The sequence below is a fragment of the Limulus polyphemus genome, unplaced genomic scaffold (genome assembly GCF_000517525.1).
Source record: "Limulus polyphemus unplaced genomic scaffold, Limulus_polyphemus-2.1.2 Scaffold888, whole genome shotgun sequence".
NCBI classification, from domain to species: Eukaryota; Metazoa; Arthropoda; class Merostomata; order Xiphosura; family Limulidae; genus Limulus; species Limulus polyphemus.
The window spans coordinates 158,907-171,586 of NW_013666498.1; the positions used below are offsets into that span (position 1 = coordinate 158,907).

Here is a 12,680-nt window from a genome sequence, read left to right on the forward strand (position 1 = left end):
TAAGGGAACTAAGCATCCTTTTCAGCTCTGCAGTAGAGTTTTCTTTGTCTTTTGCCATGCTCTTTGGATTTAAGCATCCCATATTTCTCACAAGTGCATACTTAAGCGGACATCTGTCAATGAGCTTGCAGGTCATTGCAGCAAGAAACTGTTTTGCTTGGACGCGAAATTCCAGAATCCTTCCCTCACTGATGATGTTTTTTGCTTTCATATCCTTTAGCTTTTTCTCAGTGTAGAATCCAATATCGACCTTGGTCAAAGGCAGCTGAATGGCCTCGCTGCTAATATCTTCCTGCATTATCTTGTAAGGAGAAGTAAGGGTACGCCTGTCAAGTTTTAATAATTGCTGCATAAGGGAAGCAAGCATTCTGGTTAGCTCTTCGGCTAAGAAAGGCAACATTGGCACATCAGTTTGGTAGTCTGTTAGAAAGGGATTGACCAACTGTTATGTATTAATTTGTTATAATACTCAGTATAAATCAGTCACAGAGATAATCACTCATTTCCTACAGTAAATTTGCAAACAACAATATATAAGCATAATGAAGTGGTTTTATTTCGGGGGACATACCAAAATAAAAACAATTCGTTATGCTTATGAATGGATGTTTGTCAATTTAATATCACACTATGAGGAAAACTTGTGCTTTGCATGCAAAACATTTTCTGCTTGTGGTATTTTGTATTTAAATGTAAAAATTTCATAAAATATCAATGCATTGCTGTGTATTTAAAGTAAACAAAACAATTAATTAACCCTCTATGATGTTAAGTACATAAAGTTCTGAACATATCTGATTGTTGTGCAGGGATCTTACTGACTTTGAGATAAAACCTAAGTGGGATAAACCTCTTCTACATGTGATATCCAAACATTAGCATCTTTCTATACTAAAATGTATTTCCAATAGATTCTTGCCTCTTCTCATATAACAGCTTTTCTTAACTTGTACTTCCCTCTGTATGCAAAAATTTTCATTTGCCACTAGCCTCGAGTCTCCGATCCATCCTCATGTGTTTTCATGTGAGGAAGCTGCATGAATGCAGGCAAATAAGAATGCAACAACCCTCCATCAATAGGAATGCAACACAACTCCAAGCACAGCTGATTCATGCAACTTCACTCTAGAGATTAAACAACATAAAAAGAAAAAACACATCAGAAATGGGGGAAAATGGGTGGGAAGTTTGAGAAGATGTAAGGATCTATCTCAAATACATTTTCAGTGTAGGAAAATGTTAACTTCTGATACAATATCTTACCTCCATTCACATAACAGCTAGAATCCCACACTGGCCTGGTGGAGGAACTGATATAACATTACCTAGATGAGCTCCTTTCATAAAGCATACAAAGGAAACCCATGGAGCGTGGGAATAAAGAATATGTAAAACACACCCATGGGAAACCACACCACTTCTGAATCAGGTATAATTTTTGCATTTGAAATTGATGTGTTGCAATAAGGGTGGAATCACAAGAGGAACCCCATAAATTAAATGAAAGGAGTTCTACCTCAACCAACACCAACTGTACCGTGATATGAATACCCATCCCATGGTAGGAAGAGGGTCCTCTACCATTCACCTGGAAGGAAAGAAAATCTTCCATTCCAAGGACCTGCATCATCATGTGTGCACGTCCAACACAACCAACAGGAAGCAATATCCAGACAATGGTAAGAATTGAAACAGCAATGTGGCAGTTCAACTCTAGTCCAGAACCAGGCAGCACTGGGAATGAATCATCCAGTCTGCAGTAGGAGGGAACCTGGGCCACTTACATGTGAGTATTTATGTGGCTGGTACAGCTCCAACGAACACCAAAATCCAGACAATGGTAGGAAGAAGGGTGCCCAGCTGGAAGGGTGAATTGCATTGTGGCAAAGATCATACAGTCCATAATCAGGCAGCATATGGAAAGAACAAGTCCACAGTAAAAGAAGTGTCTGTATACCATCTACACGATCACAACACCATTGCCCTACTCTCAATTGAGTGGATGAGTGGAATTGAGCACACTCAGGAGAAACCTTCATGATCCACCACCACAATGTGAAGGAGCTGGAAAGTGGTAAGGACTCCCATACTCCCCTGGGGGGGGGGGGGGAGGGGGGTGGGGTGGAGAGTCTGGAGGAACACAGCGCTAGAGATAATGCAACAGGTGACCACAAAACCTTATACTGTAATACAAAACCATTCCTCATACAGCCAAATCTAGGAACAGCAGGGATGAACAGCAATCCCCTTCTGCTTTACTCATGTTAGTCCACGAGTATATGGTCCAGGATGAACATATTTATGACACAAAACACAGTGAGAAAACCTACAAGCAGTCTTGTTGAACACACCAGCTCAACAGTGAGCATTATTGACCTGAATGGCCATACAGTGTGGGTTTCAGAATAAGTATACCTAGTCAAGCAACACTCATCATTGAGCAAGATCCATATATGTGAAAAAGGCTCCTGTAAAAAAAGAATAGTATAAAAAGAGAACCTACCAACTCATAGAGAAACCAGGGAGCTTAAGACAGCAACTGGAGGTAGATGGTAACCTGTGGAGCAGGAAATGGCCAGATGATGCAGATAATGTGTGATAAGTGTATGGGGAATGGTCCATATGCCAGGACAAACTATATCTTCTAAGAGACGATAAAATTGGGCAGCCAGGGGCATGGTAAGGAGATGAATTTGATGGAAGGAGACTTGCAACAGACAACAACCAATAGGAGAAAGAGAAAAATAAGCCATACAAATCAGCTGGCAAATCCAATCTATAAGGGTAATAGGAGAAATATCACAGGAAAAGGAAGGATTCCAATGAATAAACAAATGGGAATAGGAACCACAGAAGGGAGCAGTGCAAATCATGTAACAGCAGTGAGACTGGACAGGACGTAATAGGCAACCTGGATCGGAATGAGAAGAAAGGTGAGAAATTAAACGAAGGAAAATGTGAATGAAGGCAAATTTGCCCTTGCATGCAGCTGAAGTTTTGGGCAGGAAAGACCGATCCGGGTAGAGGATGACAAAGGACTGGTGATATAATGTGCAAGAGACATCAAGAGTGAACAAATCTGAACATCAACATCCATACACCAAGAGAAGTCTTTATGGAGAGATGATACAAGGAACAGGAAGACATGGGCTCAAAAGGAAGAAGAATGAGGACATAGAGGATGACACTGAGGTTCCAATCAGGTAGAGTGGTAGGGAACAGCAAAGGTGGAAGGAACAAAATAAAAGGGTGATAAATAAAAGAGAAGTGAAGATACGCAAAATCTTGTGAAACGGGAGGTGGCTGAAAATACCACACAATAACCAGCAGTAGTGGATACCAACAGCCCCTTGTTGAAAAGCCAGATAAGGAAGGAAGTCAAGTGCAAGAGAGTAGAACAGGATGGAGGAAAACCATAACAAGAGGACCAGCAACAGCAGACATACCACTTACACTGGTAAACTGACACTGAGAAAGGGTGGATTGAAATCTGGCAAAGAACCAAACGAAAACCATGTCTGAAGGCAAAGCATTGGAAAAAAAAGGATGTTTCATGCCTGAATGAGGTTGCCTGAGAAAGGTGGGTGACAGCGGAAGAGAAGGTGTCAGTTGTAGCAAGTGCAGATATAGAAACCACAGCTGCACTGGCCAAAGTGAAACCACCAAGAGTACTTGACATGGAGTAGCTTGTATGACAGTGAGGACAGGAGAAAGAAAACAGATGGGAGGATATGCATAAAGGTAATGGTCCCCCCAATCCTGACTGAAGGCGTCAGTAGTCACAGGCAGAGGATGAGGAATAGTAGACCAAAACCTGGGAAGCTTGGAATTCAGGTGGGTGGCAAATGCATCCAGTTCTGAAGTACTCCACTGTGAACACAGCCAAATGAACAACCAAGTGGCCACTACGTTGAGGCACGATAAATGATGCACAACAGATTCAGAGCACCTGGTATATGACATGCCATCAAATGAATGTGATGGCTGTAGGCCCAAAACAGGAAGTCCGACGTGTGGAAACGAAGAGGCCTCAACCGAGTGTCCCCATACCAAATGACGTACAAGACAACCATGAGGTTGTCAGAATGTATCATAACTGAACAGTTCTAGAGAGACAGAAGGAAATAAACCCAAGCTTGAAAAACAGTGAGCAGCTCTAAGAAATTGATATGCAGAAATGATCTGCTACAGACCAACATCCTGAAATTTCCTGAGTATCCAGATATTCACCTCAACCCAAAAGAGAAGCATCCTTGAAGAAGTGCACCTCAACAAGAGGAGGATGAAGATGAACACTCATTGTGGTGTTGTTTGGTTGAACCACTAGGAGAATTTCACATGTAGGGAAGAAGGGAGGTGGATAGGGGTGTCCAAGAGGTCCCAAACAAAGTTCCACCGATCTTGTAAAGCCCACTGAAGAGGTCATATGTAGGTTTTACTGAGGGCAATGAAGACCTCAAAAGAAACCCACATCCCCTAAAGAGATAGCATATCTTGTGCAGTTGGAGAAGGAAACAGTCTGAACCAGAAGCTCCATAGATCGCAGGTGATGAGGAAAAGGTTTGGCCTGGCTGAGTCAAAATTTAAAAATACTTACTGGCATGAACCCCAATATTTGGAGAGGAAAGTGGCTGTCAAAATCATCATCCTCTTGTTCAGGTACCAAGAAGGACAAGATAATCTTCAAGCAAATCTGAACCCCACATGAAATTAGCCAACACCCAGTGAACTACGGCTGTATAACGTATTTCACTGATAACTGTAGACCTAAAACCAATGTTAATGAAGTAAGGGTAACTGCTGTAGGTCCAGCAGTAGTAGAAACATTAAACACTGAATTCATAACAACTATGAGTGGAAATAATAAAGAAAACCCACACAAGGAGCTAAAAAAAGTTATTAAAAACACATAATATTAATGTATACAAACTAAAGTTAGAGAACTGAAGTGTAACAATCTAAAAAACTAGGTTCTCCAATAAACAAGTAACCGATTGAAATTCTGTGAGTAAAGCTCAATTGAACAACAAGTCTAAACACCACGAGTGGCAATAGAGAAGTGAAGTTCAGCTAAACTGAATAGAGGGAGTCAGCTGTGCTAGGAGATTTATTACACTCCTATTGGTGGTTTGTTGTATGCTCATTTGCATGCTATTACGCAGCTGCCTCATATGAAAACATGGTGAGAGTATCAAGGCTAGTGGTGAGCAAAAATGGGCAGTACAAGTCAAGAAAAGCTGTTATGCGAGAGGAGGCAAGATATCGTATCAGAAACCACAAGTACAAAAAATACTTTGAGCCAAATGGGCTGATCAAAAATGGCAAACCAATCAACTCATCTACTAAGAGACATCAAATCTAGGGATGATTTATGGGTATCGATACATGTATTAAAACTCAATAGAATGACAGTACCGGAACTCTAAGTGTCTTTTAACAACTAAGGAAATTCCCGCAAAAAAATTCAATATATAAACGCTGTTGTCTGGGATGGAGCTCTGAAGAATGACAGATCCACTCCATTAAATACACCCCCCCCTGCAATGCATAGTGCTATCCACATTCAACCCTTACCTTATGTCGTCCATACTTCCCTACTCCTAATTTAATTTTTTTCATAGTTTAATGAAGTTTAAAAAGCTTCTCATATCTATAAACAAATGAAGAAATTCATACACAAGACCTTAACACAAACACTGCTGTTTGAGAAGGGGCTCAGAGGGATGACAGATCCATTCCCCCAAATACCTTATAATCTGCAATGCATATTACTATTTACAACTATCCCTCCTATATACATATGGTGATGTTGTCATTACTTCCATACAACCAATTTCATTTTTGCATAGTTCCCACACATGCATGCACATTACTCTTTTAATTACATAGATTAGTATAATGTGCTTCCCCTACACAAGTACTCATTTTCTACGTAAAATTTTCATAAAATCCTAGGAGTAATTAGTTAAATTAATTAGAATATTGGTGATATGTTCATAGCCAGTAATGCTCATATGTATCCTGTATGTAATTCATGAGACTGAAACAAATGATTTTTATAGTGCCACAGCTTGGTCAAGGAACTGATGCAGGCAACTTTTCCAATGTCACAGCTTAGCCTGGGAACTGAAGCAAATATCTTCTCCAGTGTCATAACTTGTTCAAGGAAATTGAACAATTGTTTTCAAGAATGTCATGGCTTTGTTAAGGAATTGCAAAAAATGTATTCTCCAGGGCTCAAACTAGCAGTGGCTAGCTTGCAAAAAGACACTGAGTGTTAGCGTTAAGCCAGCAAACAATAAATGGCACTGTCACTTTTTTTGAAGTTGATAATCCAGGCATGATTATGATTCAGACCAGTTGTAGGTGATGGTAAACATTATAAAAAAAAAGTGTAACATATATATTGTAAAGAAATATAATACAATTATCAACCAAAAAGCCTTTTTCTGGTAACTTGTTGCACATTGCTCTTGTGCATTTTTGAATGGTATTCCCAGTGTTTAAAACAACAAATAAAAACAGTATGCTGAAGTAGTATTTGTTTTTTTTATTATATATTTTTTATTTCATATTAGGACATTTAATTATCATCAGAAACATAGATGTAAAATATGATAATATAAAGAAATATGAAATTGAAGATTCGTGTCAACCGACTAGTTATATTCACTAAAGGCATACAAGTTATGATTCTTAGTATAATGACTGGTATTTTTGTAAATACCATTTAAAGTGAACTTAAAAATTTACCAGTGGCTGAATAAGTTAGTTTCTCACCCTGTTTACTAGTGTCATAACTTGGTTAAGGATCTGAAAAAAAAAAACATTTCTTCACTGCTGTGAAACACCATTTCTAATCATGCAACTTAATTATGGAACTGGAACACATAAAACAGCTTCTAGTTTCTGTTACATATTACTGTTCTTAAAAACTAAGTTATAGGTAACCTTGCATATAACTATTTAAGCATTATAAAAACAGTAAATTATCAAAATTACTTTAGGACCATATAAACAGTTTAACACATTAATTGCTGTGGTGTTTGGCACCATCTAGGGTAAATGATGATAAGTGAAATATTGTTCTATTTTTAACTTAAATAATAGCAATAATAACAAATCTAAAACATGCAATCTTTACATTTTTTTTTTATTTATTTATGACATGCATGTGCATTGTGACACTCACCAACAACGAATGCTAAATGCACAGATGTATGTCTTCGGCAGTGATTATGTTAACATGTGCTGTTCTAGATAAAAATACACAAACCTTATCTCATCTGTATCAGGCATCTTGCTATAGGGAAGTACTGCAACAACACGTTTCTTGTCATTTACAGGCTGAAATATCAAAGGTTAAAAATTCACTTCACAATAAGTATAAAAAAAGTTTCAAAATAAAAAAATACCTGTGTTACTCGCATGGTACACTACTTTAATAACACTTACCTAGTAAATTTCTTCTGATATGTTGTGTTATATATATATAATAATCAGCCAATGCTATGGATACAAATAATATAAGTACACACAAATATAAACATACAAAGTAAAAACTGGACTAATACAGGCAGGTATATTATAAATTTCTGGAAATGCTGAATTTTCTTGGTTCAAAAATAGCTTTTAGTGCACTAGTAAAAGACAAAGATTCTAGCTTTTCATTCAAGATCTACTTATAAAACTGATATGGCACAGTCTATACAATGTTATAAACTATTACTACATAATTCATAAATTTTTGTGAAGGAAGTAATTTGAAATATTAAATATATTACATGTATTTAGGAGATGACAACTGCCAAAACCAGACATTAAAAATACTTTAAAAAAAGCAACAGAACTTTGATAATGACAAATTATTTAACAAATGTCAGTATAAATGGGAAGAATACAACCATCTCAACTATGATCTTACTATGCCTGAGTCTTTCTCAACTACAATCTTACAGTGCCTAAGTCTTACTTCAGGGGGACAATACAATCATATCAACTAGGATCTTACTGTGCCTGTATCTTATCTCATGGGGACAATATAATTATCTCAATTAAGATCTTACTGTGCCTAAGACTTACCTCGGGGGGTGCCACTGGATGAACAAGTCGTTCCTTTTTAAGCAAGTCAGACCAACTAGTGTAGTATCCAATAAGATCAGAAAGAGAATCAAACTGTCTCCCACCAATATAGTAATCTCCACAAACAGCTGTAATTCTGTGTGTATATATATATATATATATATATAAACAAAACTTAACGTTTAAATACAATCAAAATAAAATTATTACAAGAAACTAAATTTTTGTGTCAATTATAAGATTATTTCCATCAATACAATATAATTACATGTTTTACTTTATTCTTTCAGTACATTATGTTACATTAAAAGATAAAAATGCTAAACGAAAAAAAAAACTACCTAAAAATGGTTGATACCAGTGTGACCCAAGTAGGAGAGAACATAAGATCCAGGTCTGCGGTCACTTTCTCGCACAAGGTAACTAGCCAATTTATTTGCCACTTGAAGTCGTTGTTCAGCTGTGATACGATCAAGCCGACCATGATACCACCTAAAAATAACCAAATTTTTATAAAATAATTTAGAATAAATAAATGCTTTAAGTCTAGAGTCATCTTTAGACACCAAACCTAAGAAAATATAACTTGAAATTCTTTCATAATCAGTTTGAAATGCACAAATCTTTTCACAGCCAAATTTGAAACACATAATCAAGTTTCCTACCCAGTTCTTCTGCTCTTCAGAGAAAACAAGTTCAAAACTAAGCCCTTACTTATACTTTAAATAATTTCAGTCAGAAATAACTGTACTCTTTCCTATATTTTGATACCTATTTAAATAGTTATGGCAGTGTAATTTTAGAGGACTCTTAACACCTGAGATAACTTACTATCACATGTTACTGTTTTGCTGTTGAGATGTTTTAGGAGAGTACCAACAATACAGCCCAAAACTAATGTTCATGAAGTTAGAAAATAATGAATAATAAGAAATAAGGAATTAAATCAAATACTTGAATCACACAATAAATATCTGGAATAATGGTACTCTAAAGAGTATACAACCATGTTCAATGTAATAATAAGAAAAAACAGTATGTTAAACATACTACGAGATATATTTAATCTCCATTACTTAACAAAACAGTTGGATCGAGCAACAGGAAGTAATTATTAAAGTTAAACCTTTAGTAACAACTTAGTAAGTTATGATGAAAAATTCAGTAATAATAAGAAGAATTAGAAAAGGGAGTTACAACAATGGTAAGTACAATTAAATTAATTAGTTAAAATTTATGTAACTTGTGTAACAATGTAATGTTATACAGAACTATTATATAGCTAGCACTAATTATATATTGTAAGAAGTTAAACCAACATAAGGTTAAAAATAATGGTGGTCAATACACTATAGCAGTTCAATATTTTCCTTGCTTTGTTGCTGACAAGCTGGGAACAGGCAGTTTTATTGAAAATGTTACTCTAATTATAAGATTTCTGAGCTTATGAACAAAATGCTTATTATTAGGCCTCACAGGATGTCAACATGTTGGAAAAGGCTCAGCGACAGGCTACTTTCAATGATACCTGGATAAAGAAATGGTGTGCCTGATAATGTGATATGTGCTTTATTTTAAATCCTTTTAAACATATGTTGGATAATTATATAGATATGAATGATTAGATTTGCGATAGACTTGATTTTAATTTTAACTAAGGTTGTTTTAATAGTTTCAAGTACTACCTTGGTGAGTCAAATAGCCTTTATGTCATCTTTATCTGAAGTTATGTTTCAGATTGACATCAAAGAAATGATTTATTAGTTTCACAAATTCTGGCAATTTTGAGGTCATCTTCTGCTAAGACAGTTTTACTTTTTTTACATTGTAATTGACCTTTGGAAGGGGTGCCTTCAAAATGTGGTGGATGTAGTAAATTTAAGGGAGTTTAAAGGAAGGCTTCATAAATATTTGAATGATAAGGGCTGGTTTGAGGTGTTTTTAATTTGGTGGAATAGGTTACAATATCTTAGTTTTCCTGAGATAAGAGAGGTAAAATGTGATTTTACTGAAATTTAAAAGATTATATAGGGATTCACTGGATAAAAGTCTGATTTCTTTGTGCCATATTCTGAAGGTAACAGAGCACAGGGACACAAGTTAAAATTTGGAAAAAACAGATTAAGCTTCTAGTTAAGACAATTTTATTTTTCTAACAGGGTGATTGACTTATAGAATAAGATGCCACCTACATGGTGCAGACCATCACTTTACATGAGTTTAAAGTGAGGAACTGACAAGTTTCTGAATAACATAAGGTAGATTTAAAAATTTATACTTTTCTCATGGGTGACTGTACAAAAATATCCCTAACAGACCAAATACTTTTTTGTTATCTGTATGTTACATTACTGTTTAAAAAAAAACATGTTTTCTTCTACCAAAATATTTTAAAATACCAGTATTATTTTTGACTCTCTAAAAAGGTTAAGTTTGAGGAATCACATCAGAAAGAAAAAAAATAGCTCAAAAGAAGATAAAACCATAACATTTTTTAACTATTCAGAAGTTAACTCGTCAAAATGAAGAGTGTTATACTTTAAACTAATATTCACATTTTTAGTATGAAAACAATAAGGGTCTAATTGATGACTGATGTTATATTAAGAAACATAATCCCTCTTAGACTCAATTTTTTTTCTGCCATATAGTTTATAAATCTTGGCTTCCTCCATTCTAAAAGTGAAATTTCATGGTTTTCTATAAACCATGTATTTTTCATACTGTACATGAGAAATTGAATTATTCTATTCAATTACCTAAAAAAAAGTTTTTGGTTGGAACGTAAATATTTGCTAGAAATACACTTTTTTTACCAAACTATAAAAAAAGTATTCCAGATTTTATTAACAGTCTTCCCACTCAATCCAAACAGACTACAATCTCTCTCTCTCAAAACACTTGACAACTTTTAGAATTTTTTTCTTTTCATCAGGGATGCAACTGCTGGTTTTGATGAAATAATGTTAACTGTTTTTATCACTAGTGCTTTTCCTTAATAAGATTTAGAGCATGCAAGTTAGCCAAAAAAAAAAAAGACCCTGATGTATCATTATTACCCAGCATTACAGTACAGCAGTGAGATTATGATGCAGTAGATATGCTGTACATGAATTTTTGCTAAATCCATTATACAAATTACTACTAATATCGATATGGTTAATCCAGTCCACACGAAAAAAAGAAAATATAGATTTTCATAACAGATTATACATGCTAAGTTTAAGTGTTGTAAAGAATAACTGTCAGATTGGTATGGTCACTCGACAACACTTGTCAAAATGTACTATAAAAGTATATTTTTTATAAATTATAATATTACTAGTTAACCATACATCAGACAAACAAAATAACTCAATTATAACTCGTAGTACGCTATACCAATAGTGACAATGACATTAGTACGTGTACTTATAGTAGTAGTAGTAGTACTACTATGATCTGAGCAGAAGCATTAATAAGACTGTTTAGCCCACAAATAAAAAAAAACTTACTGAGACTGTGGTGGTGCTGTAAGAGATATGTTGACATTTTCTTCGAATATGTCGGTCTCTCCAGAAAAAGGATCAAATTCATCAAGCATGCTCCCTTCTTGAATATCTTCTTGGCTGCCAGGAGTTCCTTGTGTCTGTCTTCGCGCTCGGCTTTGAGCCATATCTTCTCTCACATCCGCCATCTTTAGCTTCTCCGACTTGCAAATCCAGGGGACAGTTTCAAGGTTACCAGTTGTCAAAGGATTACAAGGTTTCAGGGTTAATTTCTTTTTAAAACGTTTTACTATAAATACTACTATATATTAGCCTTCAAACAACTTTTGCTTCTCAAATATGCACTACGTTTTATAAGTTATTATTTAATATCACGAAATGAGAGACCACCCCTAAATTGATTTACTAACGTAGTAAACCAATAATATCGTGAAATATTGTTGAACACGTGAATATACGAGAGTTTCGTAAAAATGGCAGCGTCGGTGAAATTTATGGTATGGTTCGAGTTCCTAAAAATCTTTTAAAGACTGGGCCTTGAATAATTGTTGCGACAGAGTGTACCCTAGTATATTTCTTTTAACTTTCGAACTTCCGTTTTAGAGTTGTTTTCTTTATCTGGCTGTGTATGCTTTTAGAATGTTTATCAACAAAGTTCATTTAGTTGATATATTTATTATTCTATTTCTATAATCTAATGCAATATTTGTTATTTTCGAGTGACACTGACATTACTGTGCCAGATTTACCTTGTTGTTGTTTTTTTTTTGTCTTATTCTTCTTACGCCAAATGTTAACGTAATAACAAAATGATTTTATGCAGTCAAGTTAAAACAAAGGTAAGTTGAACTTTAAAGTCTTGGCATTGTCACTGGTTATTTTAATTTATGAACTTGGAATTACTAAAATTAATACCGAGTTAATTATAATCTTATTTATTTTTATTCTATCATACAAAGTTTGTTATATTTCATATGGCCTAGTTCTAGATTCTAAAATTCAAATTTCATGGTGTAGTGAGTTCTGTGATTATTAGTACAAGTGCTTAATTGGTTCAATAGTTTAGTAGTGCATATGATATATTTATTTTGTTCATATCTCAGCTGTATG

At 35.1% G+C, this 12,680-nt stretch overlaps 2 protein-coding genes across 3 annotated transcripts in view; one reads left to right on the forward strand and one right to left on the reverse strand.

Annotated features, from left to right (window-relative positions):
- LOC106461054 (ras GTPase-activating protein 1-like) overlaps positions 1-12,017 on the reverse strand; it is a 75,207-nt gene extending 63,190 nt beyond the window's left edge. For both annotated transcript variants that reach the window (XM_022387877.1, XM_022387878.1), the window contains exons 1-4: positions 11,577-12,017; positions 8,427-8,574; positions 8,083-8,220; positions 7,277-7,347 (exon numbers count right to left, since the gene is read on the reverse strand). In XM_022387877.1, the coding sequence (XP_022243585.1) occupies positions 7,277-7,347; positions 8,083-8,220; positions 8,427-8,574; positions 11,577-11,758 (539 nt within the window). In that variant the 5' untranslated portion in view covers positions 11,759-12,017. The remainder of the gene's footprint in view (positions 1-7,276; positions 7,348-8,082; positions 8,221-8,426; positions 8,575-11,576) is intronic.
- A 6-nt stretch (positions 12,018-12,023) lies between these two features.
- The window catches only part of LOC111086165, a 65,801-nt gene continuing 65,144 nt past the window's right edge, over positions 12,024-12,680 (forward strand). Inside the window, exon 1 of the mRNA XM_022387881.1 lies at positions 12,024-12,409. The gene's annotated coding sequence lies outside the window, so the exon portion shown is untranslated. The remainder of the gene's footprint in view (positions 12,410-12,680) is intronic.